The sequence below is a fragment of the Sturnus vulgaris genome, chromosome 2 (assembly GCF_052056855.1).
Source record: "Sturnus vulgaris isolate bStuVul1 chromosome 2, bStuVul1.hap1, whole genome shotgun sequence".
Taxonomy (NCBI): domain Eukaryota; kingdom Metazoa; phylum Chordata; class Aves; order Passeriformes; family Sturnidae; genus Sturnus; species Sturnus vulgaris.
Genome location: NC_142244.1, coordinates 52,170,472 through 52,183,839, shown reverse-complemented (window position 1 = coordinate 52,183,839; position 13,368 = coordinate 52,170,472). Strand labels below are relative to the sequence as shown.

Genomic DNA, 13,368 nt, shown 5'->3' with positions numbered 1-13,368 from the left:
GTAATGATATCGTGATCCAAAACCAGAATATGTTGCCTTCTCCAAAAGGAATGCTTACATATTATACATGGAAACTGGGATACTGGATCATAAAACAGCAATGAAATGGCTAATACAAAAAATTAATAGTACTAACATTTGTTATCAAATACTACGTCCTAATACTTCAAATACTTTAAATACTTCAACAGCAGTGGGTCTTGCACTGCTTATTTTCTTGATATTACTACAATGATCTAGCACACTACAATACAGGTCTTTGCCACTGGTGTAGACTTCATTTCTTTCATGTAACTTTAGGAAATTAATGAAGTGTGAAGGTGAGCAGCCAAATTTTATTTTTTTTTTGCCAACAATACCAGGCACCTTCAGGGCATGATAGAGAGGCTCTTTTACAGCACAGGATTCTTGCTCTACATCGAAGCCCAAGACAGCAGTGCTATTAACTTAGGCACTTCAGTACTACGTTATTTTACATTTAAAAGTTTTCCCATTTTGGAAGTTTAAGATACTGGAATTAAAATAGGCTATCAATGGAATCTTTGATGGTTTTCAAAGCTGGTATGTCTTTGGGCACAGGCACTGTTTCTAATAGGATGAATATCCATGAATAAACACAGCTATTAGCACTGAAAGATTAAAGATTACCACTGAAAGATTAAAATCTTTATCCTCTCCCAGAATACAGAGTGGCTACCTGTTGTGGAGCACGACTTGAGGACTTTTCAGAATGACCTCCGAAAAGCAGCATTTGTCAAACTGAACCATGTATTTCATTAGAACACACAATAAACTAAATACTTACAACACAAAAATAAATCAAATACTTAACAATAATAAACTATCCTGCTCAAGTGCTGAAAACATGTTCATATCCATTCTCACATAAGTTTCCATATTGTCCATTCTCTTACCGACCTATCATTTTAGCTTCCTCCTCTGTCAGAGTTTTGCTCAAATACGTTTTCTTCACTCTGAGAGTGTTTCCAGACGGAAGGACAGCTCCAGTCACTGGCATTGGCGGTTCACCATCTTTTTGCTGCAAGCTATCAGCAATTACCAAGAAAGCTCTCAGGCCAATATTCATTCTCTGTGAAGTTTAGAAGATGGATGAGTACCATAATTAAATAATCATATTCTACTCATATTCTTCATTCACTCTGAAATTTTAAGAATGCACTTGCTGGCATTTTTTTTTCTGCATCTTCACTAAATTAACAAGTTTGATAAATTTCACAAAAACTGCCCATGCAATAAATAGTGCATTCTTATCTCCACTGTGAGAAGTGCTCTCCCCTCTCAGAACTTTAAGTATTTGCATTAGCACATTATCTTTTTATCTTCAGGATAAAACACCTGGATATGATCTGTAGTGTAGCAATGCATCTTAAATGGACTTTCAGTTAAACACAAATGACCTACATCTGCTATGAAAAAAAAGATCAATAACTGTCTTGAAAGGCCCCAGGGTTAATCATACTGACAGAAAAGTCTGGAATGATGCTTAATGCCAAAGCTACAATGTGAAAATATTAGGAAGCTGAATCTATTGACCTGAATGCCTTCTGGGAATGCACCAGAGGAAAACTTGCAAGCTTGGCATTGCAGTGATTGAAAGACTAGAATGTTTTCAGTTTCTCAGGAATGTGTTCCAAAAACTAAGCCAGAGATGCACTTACACAGAACACAGGGATTTTTTTTTAGAATGCTAAAGTCTATGTACATAAAAAGTGGCGCTATAATTTTTTTTTTCAGACTTACAATGCTGTTGAGAAATAATAAAATTTCAGATGTTGATTCAACAAGAAGCTATGGACTATGTCTACCCCCTCTCAGCTGGGCTAACACAAAATGTCCTTTGTAGGACCTTTCTTAGTCAATGCTGCAGGTGGCTGACCCAGAGCGTGGTGTGGACTGCCCGCTCAAAAATTCTGTTTCATTCTTCTTTACTCTGCTACAGAAAGATGAAAGCTGTGTTCAAAGTAAAGTTTGCCTTTGCTTGTCCTGCCTTTGACAGTAGAAACTTTAATCTACTTTTCCACATTTTTTGTAGCAAATATAATTTGTGCAAGGCAATCACTCTATTTTAACATCTTAGTGAACAGATACATCAGTTTAATTCTGCAAGATGAACAGACATGTTTTATGAGAGGATCACAAATTATTTTGTATTTTTTCTTAATTTTCAAAGGAAAATATTTTCAAAATTTCAAGAAATTATACAAGGAATTTAAGAGATTTTTTTTATTATTTTAGTACCTATTTATATTTCAATTTTTTGGAAAATTTTTTCAAATTTCTGACTGTTCTTTAGGAAAAGCACTAGGAAGCTGACTCATGACACCAACACTGGTGGAGCTTTGCTGGTCAGAGTGGTAAAATTTTACTAGAGTGTTTTCTTTTTCAAGTTTTCTTGCATCATGTATTCTCAGTAAAACTGTTTTGAAAAACATTGGCACTGTTACAGAAAAATTATTGTTATATTAAAATAGTTTAAGGCGTTGCAGGTAACAACAGCAGAGTGATAAGCTCATACCGTGACCAACAGTTTTATTTATATTTTTCGTTTTATGCATTTGCACTAGTTCACATTTGATATTCTTCACGGAGAAAACATGAGAAAGGCATAAACAATGTGACATTTTACAGATAGAAGTTCACAGATGTATTTTACCAATGTATCAGATTCAAGATTTGGCCTGAAAACTGGACAAAGGTGAAAGCATGATTAGAATGTAACCAGGAAGTAAATGTAGCACAATGTAATACATACTAACTTAAAAAAAAAAAAAAAAAAGCAGCTGATGTAAATCATACCTCAGGGTTGAGACTGAAAGCTTTTGCTGGTTTTCCAACACAAAGGAAGTCAAAGATAATTTCTTTCATTGCAAAATCTAAACGTTCCTAAAATAGCAAAAATACTGCAAATCATTAAGATGCTCACTTCTGCTAGTTATTTTCATTAAGGCTACAGAACACTGAAAACCAGCTTAATCAGGGTTTATTTAAATATATGGAAAAGCAGATTTTCAGAAGTATGTAGAACATATTATCAGATCTAAGCTTTTAACAATGCTTTTTGTTGACAAAATCAAAAATGTATAGCATTTAAATAGAAAATGATCCATTTTGGAAATAAAGCTTTTAATTATTTCATTTAAACTGCAGTAATTATGGCACGAACACAGTATTTTACATAAAGAGAGCTTGTTCACAGATGGCACAGTTAAGGGACGATTTTAAGCATCTGTTTGCTTCATTCCTATTCACAGACTTTAAGTATGTGCTTAAGTGCTTTGCTCAATGGGAAAATTTTCTGAATTTAAGTCATAAAAGACATTAAACTTCCAGCACTGCAGGTTAGTCTATTTTAGCAGTTCTCATTTGAACTGATGAAAACTACATGTGTCAACTCCATGCTGGACTTGGTTGACATCTGACTTACTGCTTTGAAAGCAGTGCAACTTAGTGTCCTGTACAGCAGGGATGATTCAGTATCAGGGTGAAACATGGCCTATTATTCTGAACTTTATTGACAGTCACAGTGTGTCAACAAATGCATTTTTTGACTTGCTGGAAATTTTAAAAACTGACAAAAAATTACATGTGAGTTGACGTAAACACATTTTAATCTAATTTCAGTGAAATGAGGTTAATCAAAACCTGTTGTTCAAAATAAGTTAGCCCCAGCTCAGTCTATAATTTCATCATTGCCTGGATGAAAGATAATGTCAACAAGGTTGCAAAAAATTCAGTCATTGTAAGTTTACTTATTTATTAATTTGCTATGGGGAAAATAAGTTGTTCATTATATGGAAAGACATATGCATGGCTCTCCCATACCTGTGCAATAAACTGTATTATCTTCACAAAGATGTTTAGGGGCATATCTCTTGGCACAACACCACGGGACCCTTTTGGGAAAAGGGTTGTGACAATAGTAATAAGTCGACTGCAAAAGAAAAAGAACCATTAGATATTTTTGGACCTCACAGACCTTCACTTAGCATGACACTCCATTTAGAAAGACCAGAAAAAACTTCCTTTGAAATGAAAATGTAATGGGGTATCTCGTTCTGATCCTTTTCTACAAATCCAGTGTAATTATTTTATTTCATTACTACATTACAAGTAAATTAGCAAGTCAATGGTTACTACAAAAGTATTTTTAACTTACACTGAACAAGGAGTGACTTTTAATTTTTCCAAAAGCAGAAACACTTTATACAGCAATTTTCATAGGTGACAGAATAACTGACAGTGCCACAAGAAGGAATATTTTTTGTGTACAGTTGAGTTTCTCGTTTCACAGCAGAAATAGGTTCAATTTGAAGGAATTCAGGAGAACTATAAAATCTCTTTACTGGCAACATCCACTCTACAATGGATTTTCATTACAAATAAAGCATTTTACCTTTGAGTAGCTGTGTTGCTTTCACATTTAATTCTGATCATGTAAACCCACAGTAGTCTGTACAGAGATTCCAGTGCAACTCGAGCCATTTTTGGGTCCTTATTCTAGAGAAATATATCACATAAGAAAAAACTTCAAGCACAAATTAGCAAGGAAGTTCTACACCTAATGGATGCCAAGGTTCAGCATTTTGATAATGAAACTACAAAAGGACAGAGCCTCACAACTGCTCCGTGGTCCATTCCTGTAGCTGTAGCTGCTTATGCATCTGACCCTGCTTCTGTCATTACTTAAGTTGTTGAAAAACCCAAGTATCAAGTTAGTTAAATTAGGTAAGTGTTACTGTTTAAAATCTCTCTTTGAAAACTCCTGTAATTTGACTATGAAAAGAAAATCTCTTATTCAGTAAATTACATCAATTCAAAAGTTGTTGCCCTATGGTGGAGGCCTGGCATGAAGAACAGATAAGGGAATGTACCACATATACTCAAAGTGAAAGGACAAAAAATCTGTGTATGCTCAGGCTGTCCTAATTAACATGGCATCTTTGATTAGCTGGACTGAATTGGTTTATCTGTCTGGATTGCTGGTTATTTTTAGAAACTAGTACAGGATTGTCTTTGGGCCTCTTCAGTCCAATGCATTTTTCTGTTTCTGTGGCAGTTGTAAGGGCTGTCTGAGTAAAAAACAAGTAAGTGCACTCCAATCAGATGGTCTCCCACATGTTGAGCCATCTGCAGGGTTAAACTTTGAAGGAGTCCAGTACACTTTGACCTGAGATAAGGTTTGCCTGGCCCACAGGGCAAATTGCCATGGCAAAAATCTGAGATATTTTCAGTAGACAAATGTTGAGTGACAGATCAAAGACTGCGGTTTGATCAAAGAAACTGCAACTGATGCCATCAGTAATTTCTGAATTGCATTGGTCTGGGGCCTGCAAAATGATGGGAAGACAATTTGCCAGTGATATGGGAGACGACTTCAACTTTCAACATGGCATCTGTCACAAGCTTAGGAACAGAAACACTGTTTTTGGGCTCCAATTTCCATTCAACTTCATGACAACATATTTTAAGCAATAAAGTTTTATATGGACAGAAAACTGAATATAATTTTTTTGTTTATTGTAGCAGCATACAATGGTTGTTGCACATGTTCAGAATACGTAGTAAAGGAATGCCAAAGTTTACTTGGCACATTAATCTCTGCAGGATTTTAAAATAATAAAAGTCATTACAATCAATTTTATTAACCTGTTCACTTTCAATTCATTTTTCATCAGGTATAATCATGTCAGCCCTTGTACAATTCAGACCTAAGAATTTTATTTCTTCAACAGGTGATGAAGTACGTTTATCAAAAGATATCCTTATTCCAAAGCTTTCAAGAAAACAGCAGGCAGTGGCTAACCGAGTTAAGGTAATAAGAGGCTGTGGAGCAGAGGAGGAAACTATCTGTTAGCAAATGTCAAAATATCCCAGTGATGAGACTGTTAGCTGTGAGGGCCATTGAGAAGAGGGAGGAGAAAAGGGCTGAGACCAGTATCATTAGAGTTCTCAAAAAATAGTAGACCAGTTTTTCTTAGAATAGCAAGCTGCATGGCAGAAACAGGATTAAGAGGAAGATGATAAAAGACCCAAGATACATCCAGGGACATTTTGGACATGTCCATGAGCAAGATCTGTCCAAGTTCATGGTGTTGATGTGCACAACTCTCCCTCTAACACATGGATTTCCAGCTCTGTGTGAGTTTGGCTTGGGTTTTGAGGCACCAATCTGTCTGGTGAAAAGATTGTTTCAATGATTGAGGCATCTCCTGCTCTGTACTGGGAAGGAGCGGCCAATCACTTTCTTACTTTAGCCACGTGTTCTAGCTACCTTACTTTCTCCCTAAAGAGAAAGAGAGACCTTTCTGAGAGCCCTATAAATTGAAATATATGCCACTGAATTACAGACTGCAAGATAAATTCAAATTTTATTTTCAATCAGCAAGATAGGACCAACTTTTCTTGTATTTTCTCTGATGGTTCCAAATAATTTCTCACAATCTCCTTAATTTTCAGAAAAATATATATTCCCAGCTGTCTTTGGCTTTTCTGAAGCTTGTATAACTGCATAAAACCCCATAAAATTAGTTTCAATAACAAGGCTTATTTTCTGAATCTCTTTGCAAGTAAGATTATAAGACATCATCACCAAAAGTAAGGTAATCAGGTACTGGCAGAAAGAAATCTTCAGGCAGGCTGAACATTCTGAAAAGCTATTCTGACAGTAGGATCCAGATGAAGAGAGTCAGTAAAAATTGTTTAACCAGAGAGGAAGCACGACTAGAAAGCAACAGCAGAAAAGGATGTAGTATATACCTTTTTGATAAGCTTGAGAACTCAACTTTTAGAGGCCAGATATTTGCCTCTGACCTGAGAAAGTGGCTGAAATGTGAAGTTTGTGTGAAGTTTCAAGTGTGCTGTTAGCAGAAGCCTCCTAACCACTGGTTCATCAAGACACAGTCGGGAGGGTCTTCATTTGCTCTAATCACTTCACTGTGATTCTTATATTGCCCTTTTCAGGTGGGCACAGGACCATCCTTTCACAGGGATGCAGCTTCAGCATGGCATGGGACATGTGCTATTGCAAAAGTAAAAGGCACGTGGAGGAGCAGTAATGATAACCAGCACATGTGCATTGTGCACAGTGTGTACAGCCTGGGAAACACAGCATATTGCAGTGGAAAGCTAACCTTAAACCTCAAAGATCTGAAAAATGGCAAAGGAATAAGAATGGCTACACGGAGGAAAAAACTTGAAACTATTATTTTGCAATGCGAACACTTAACATGAGTGAAACAAGCAATGGAATCAGTATCCTACAAGTAATTCCATTTTGAAAAAGTAGTAAGAAGTTCTTTGTTTTCAATGGTTTTGTGGGAAAAGCAAGTTACTACTAGGTCAGTTTTGGTACGTCACCCAACCTAACAACTTTCATCAGCAATTTTTTCTGTTTCACAGGTGTTTGACTCAGGCTTGGCTTGACTTAGAGGAACAGTAGAAACTCAAACTAGGCCCAAGAATACTTTTTTGCTATTGAGAAAACCTGCACAGCTAAGGAACTTGTACTGCCAGGAATAAAATTATGTATGGAATCAGATAATAGCAATAACTCAGCACGTTTACCTAAAAAGGCTATGCAACAGATCAGCAGTGCATACTGAAGTCTGAATACAATATTAAAATGAGGAGATACTAACCTTGAGATTGGAAAGGCAGTTGTTGAGGAAAATATGCCATCTGTTTAGAAAGAACTGCTTCTGACTGACACAAAGCAGGCAAGTTACCAAGGGGTACAAAGCCTAAACAGGAAATGGATGTCGATACAGTGTTATTTGCATGTCTACAAAACACAAAACTAACTTAATAGAGTTACTGTAAACCTGAAGTTCTAACTCCTTAATTTTGTGCAATACAAGTTAGCCAACATAAACACATCAGTAAGTAGTGCTGTTTAAAAGGAACCTTCTTAGAGCTGTTATAGATACGTTTCATGGATGAACTAAAACCAAACACGCTTATTCATAGCAGTGTAAGACAGGGCACAATTTTACAGACTCTCAGGGTTAACTTTTGTCTGTTTTCTGAGAAATAAAATCATGGAAATAACTAAACTTTATTAATATAACAACAGGACCCACAGAGATTGTTGGAACTTGTGAATCAGAAGACTATTACTCCTCAAAATCTGCAGTCACAATATATACCGTGAGACACGTCAAACACCCTAAAGAATTGTGTTAAAATACAGGGAATGCTTGGATCTGCTGGGAGTTGTGAAGTGAAAAAAAAAAAGCAGAACATAGAATTTGAAATACCAGAACCCAGCCTCTTTGTTGACACTTTAACACTTGTAAATATTACACTAAAAAATTAGCTAAAATGCACCTAATGATTCGAAACTGACGCCGCTATTTCAAGAAGAATAAGGTCTCAGTTGTAAAAAATGCTAATAATAATGCTAATAAACCCAGTCAGGACTTAAAAGGTGATAGTCAAAAATAAGGTAATGTCCACTTTAAGATTAATTATTCTAAAAATTATCTCTAAATTCTAACTTCAGTCACAGTATAAACACATCATAAATCTCAGCTTCTGTTCCAGTAACACATAACATAAACTGTCTATAGCTATAGGTTAATTTCTTGAGCAAATGGCAAATGTAAATAATTTTTTATTTTTTATAACCTTCATGTCCAAAATACATACAGGATAAGATAACTGAAGTCTTCTCACAGAAGACTTCTTACTATACCCTTGAGTACTTGATTGGATCACAGAGTTTAGTAACATTCCAAGAGTGTTACAACCCATCCTAAGGCAGATCCCTAGGAGGGAAGATAAACCATCTCCCCGAATTTCCCAGTTCTCTCCATTCACTACCAGGAGAAGCTTAATGACTAGTTCATATGAGGTACTTTTAGACAGAAAATGAAGCAAGATTAATTCCCCCATCCTGTCTGTGTAGTTAATGCATGGATTAAGCAAACACTGATCTTGGTCCTATTTAGACTTAAAGGAGGGTGCTTTCTTTCTTCCTGGAAGTCTGGAAATATGCACTGCAGCTATTTCTGTCTACTGTTTGCCTTTCCCCTCCTCCTTCTCCCTGCAATGTTTGTATTTCATTTCTAATCACACCCTCATAAGAATCTATTCTTTTTGTCACTTTTAACTATGTAGCCTCCAGTGTGGTATGTGTAGACAAGCAATCAAATGCAAAGGCCCAGCTGTGCAATCCTTTCTCAAGAATGCAGTATTGACTTTGGCAAGTATAGCCACAGTTTGGGAAGTTCTATTTAATGTAAAAACTGCACAGAAAAGTTCTACCCTGCTGCAGTTCCAACAATGTTTTATTAACTCAGTAGAGTGGAAGAGAGCCACAGATGCAAGCAGACTGGAATCAGAAATCCATCTCAAGCCTCCCACTAATTCAAACTGGATCAGGACTGCGCCCCAGGGGATGCTCTGACTGTCCCCTGGGAATGCTGTAACAGGCAGAGAGCTCAGGCACACTCCTGCAGTCCTCCCAGCAGTTTCACTCGCGCCAGTGACCAGCATTTGCCGAAAGAACTGGAAACGGGGAAGTATTTTTGACTTTCCCCTGGAATGAGGGAGGACGAATGACAAACTTTCTTTACTTAAAAGGTCCAAGACTTCAAAATGAATTAGCTAATGCCGCACTGCTGACGGGCGCTGACCCAGTTGGAGAGACAGACTGCTTAAGGCAGCCAGCATCAAACTGACTCAAATCCTCATTTAATTCAGATCAACTCGTGATTCCAAAAATATACTGCAGTGCCACTGTTCATCTCACATGAAAAAAAATGAAATAGGGAGCTACATAGCAGCCAAGTTATGGATTTAAAAGGGCATGGTGTTATACATTTTTTCCTTTCTACAATGTATTATTTAAGCCCCGTGAAAGAGTTGTTCCCACATGCCTCATTTGTTCTCGCTTGACAAGAAGTGAACTCTATTCTTTCTCTTCTCCTAATGTTTACACACAACAACTGTGAGAAATTATAACCATTTAATAATCACAGAACCAGAAGCTGACAGCATATTTGATTCAAACAAATTTGGATCATATAATGAGTAAAATAAGTACCGTTATTTTCCACAAACACAATAATCTTCCCTGCAAATAGAAATGTATTGGTTATAGCCAAATGCAAATAAAATGTTTTGCAATTTCCCAAGAGTCTTGCTCAGAAATATTTGCGACAAAGAATCTTAACCTCTGCTTCTTAGGGTTACTAACCAATGAGTGTTTCTTTCGTGATGAAAGTTCAAGCGTTGTATCATACAGGCTTTCAACAAAGTTCCTCAGACAGGGGACATTCACTTCATTTTTAACAGCCTGAAAGAAAATTTCATGTTAGTAAAACACTATTTCACAAGCTGATTTATCTAATTTTAAAAAATTATGCAAACAACATCAAAAATAAACTCACAGCAGCTACCGGGACAAGAATTTCAACAAATAGTCCTGCCAGTGCATGCTTGATATCTTTATCTTTAACTTCAAGGAAATAATGTGCACATTCCTAAAAAAAAAAAAAAAAAATACAAGAAACATAAATTGCATATCAGCTGGAATAAAGACCTTTGAACGTTTACTGAATGTGTATCACATGTCAGTGACTATTTTTATCCTGCAAATCCCACTGAAAACATTTGCCTCTTAACTTCTAAATCTGCATTTTGCAGCAAGCACAAAGCAGGACATAAGTCAAGATCAAGGAGCTGTTACTCTAATCCAGAAAGTCTCCACAGACTCCAGCTGTGCCTGGTGGTGTTTTGGACTGGAAATGGAACTGGACTCAGGGGCTGACCTCATGCCTTCCTTGTGTGTATCTTCAGGAGCAAAACTAATAGTCAACATGGACTGCTTTACACAATGCTTTGAGAGGCCAAAAAAAGGAATGTAATTTTCTGTTAAGACACAGGGCAATGAGCAATATTATTGTAAATACTTTTGGAAGAATTTAACTGCTAGGATTCGTTGCATATTGAAGGTCAATATGGAATTGTGCTATGTGAGGACAATTTCCAGCCTGCAAGTGGGGATTACGAAAAAAATAAAAATAGACTTTGTCCTAAACATGCAGCAAACTACTCTCCAGACAGCTGTGTTGCTCAGGAAGTGATGGAGGGGAGATAAGAATCCACCCACTTGTGTGTACAACTTCTCTGAGGATGACAAATTCTATTGCCCCAGTTACTTTTTCTCTAGGTTCAAGGCCCAGACAGTCCCTGACTGTAGGAGGAAGGTCCCCACTGACCACAGTCATGCAGAGCAGTTTACACCTCAGATCATGCATATTTTTTTCCTGTGTGCTAACAGGATTATACAACACATGGCTTCAGTCACCCCAGCCAGCCTTCCTGAGGTGCTTCTGCACTCTTTGCGGGAAGACAAGCTGTTCTGCAGCTCACTCCTGAAATTAGCTCACCCTTTGGAAAGCATCTCTCTCTCCTACAGCAGCACTGGTGTGACAGAGGTTGTAGATGAAACACTGCATGGAGATACTCAAACAGACAAACTGCCCAAAGAGTTGAAATGTACTTCACCAAACTGAGCAAACGAGGTTTTCCTACATGCACAGTGCATCTTATGATGCATAGTAGTAAAAATAAGAATTCATTTAGTACTGAGATATTATAGCAGGGGAAGATAGAGATCCAAATTTCAGTTTTACTATATAGGAGTTTTACCACAGATTTTAATAGTAGTGAGCACTGGATAAAGCTGAGCCACAACCCCATTCACTCATCAAGTCAAGAGCACTGAACACACATTACTTTGGTATTTTGCCACCTCTGGATAACTTAAACTAGGTTGACACGTACTAGTATGTGTCTACATAATTAAGAGTAAGGTAAGAAGAAAAATTACCTTTTTCTGAGTTATTAATATGTCTTAAATATGTCTTAAATATGCTATTAAATACGGCTTATATTGCAATATATTGCAAAGCTCAGTAGAATGTGCTTCCTGTTCAGGACTTTAAAAGAAAAAGCTCAATGTGTCTCAATGCCTGTATATTTGTATTCCAATGCCAAATCCTTACTTGTGGGCATCTAACAGATTTTTTTTCTCCATTTACACCACTGATACACTAACCTTTACACGGAGGTTTATATAAAACATTTATTTTACTGGATGAGTGGCTACAAACCATGTAACCATGTGGATGATCCCAAGACAAAACCAGAAAGATTAAGCTAAAGAAATTTGCTGGTGGGAACAAGACCAATTGTACATTACCAGCAAGAATGCTGAAACATGAAATAGTTTCTTGCCTTTTATGAAATGATGTAATCTATTAATTTAAAGCATTCGTTGTAGTCAAACTATGCTCTGTACTAGTGACTCTTAAAGCAGGAGGTACAGAATGCACTCTACAGCAAGCACGGTGAAGGTGTGATGGAAAGAGACAAGACATCCAAAGGAAATTCTATCCAGCTTTTGCCTCAATTCTCTGTCTCTTCCTCACTGTTTTCCTCCATTAGAAGTTTCTCTCTTTTCTTGCAACTGTGTCAGTATTGGAAAGTTCACTCTGGAGTCAGTGAGCAGCTGGGCATGGACACAGGGCAAGGGACAGCTGTGGGATAGTGGGGTAGAGGGGCTGGGGTCTACAGAACAAAACCTCTTCTAGCTGGAGGGTCAGGTGTAGGGACTAGAGGTATATGACTGATGAAAACTGGTAGGGGACAAAACACTCCAGAGATCAGAGCACTCAGGAGTTCAGAACAAGCAGAAAGTAGCTGCATATAGATTTATGCTGAAACGACATATGGAAAATCTAGAATATTACATGGAAAATAAAGGCTAGCCCATTCAAAAAGGTCTGGGAAAACCACACCTATAAACTTAAGAATTTTACCTGCATAAACTGAAGAGAAGCTTCAAAGTCCTCCACAGGATACATCTTAATGCGAAAGAATTTCATTCCCATTATAAGACTGATAATGCTTTGAACTACATACGGGCTTTGCTCTTTATGCCGCAACTCTTTCAGCTCTGCCATAAATTTCTTCTTTACAGCAGGAAATCTATGGATTCAGATTGGTTAGTTTCAAAATGTTCAAAATCAATATTTGAAATGTGTTGTAAGGTTTATAAATTAGGAAAAACCTAAAGAAGATTAAAACTTAGGTTGTATAAAAGTACCATTTCATTCAGTATTTGAATAGATTTTTTTTTCTGTTTAGCTTTCTTTCACTTCTAAATAAACTTAGCAAAGGAAGCATATAGCCTGATTTTAGTCCTTTTAGATAACCACATCTTTCAAATTATTTTATTACCATGCACCTCTTTTACATAAGAGCTAACAATATCATTTAAATGACCCCTTCAAATGTTTTTCAAAAATCCATGATGGAAGATAGCTATCTTGCAAATAC

At 36.8% G+C, this 13,368-nt stretch overlaps 1 protein-coding gene across 6 annotated transcripts in view; it reads right to left on the bottom strand.

Annotated features, from left to right (window-relative positions):
* The window catches only part of FRY (FRY microtubule binding protein), a 219,990-nt gene that overhangs the window by 89,058 nt on the left and 117,564 nt on the right, over positions 1–13,368 (bottom strand). For all 6 annotated transcript variants that reach the window (XM_088159551.1, XM_088159552.1, XM_088159549.1 and 3 more), the window contains 8 exons: positions 12,849–13,017; positions 10,413–10,505; positions 10,220–10,318; positions 7,659–7,760; positions 4,415–4,518; positions 3,844–3,952; positions 2,818–2,904; positions 919–1,090 (listed from right to left, as the gene is read on the bottom strand). In XM_088159551.1, the coding sequence (XP_088015677.1) occupies positions 919–1,090; positions 2,818–2,904; positions 3,844–3,952; positions 4,415–4,518; positions 7,659–7,760; positions 10,220–10,318; positions 10,413–10,505; positions 12,849–13,017 (935 nt within the window). The remainder of the gene's footprint in view (positions 1–918; positions 1,091–2,817; positions 2,905–3,843; positions 3,953–4,414; positions 4,519–7,658; positions 7,761–10,219; positions 10,319–10,412; positions 10,506–12,848; positions 13,018–13,368) is intronic.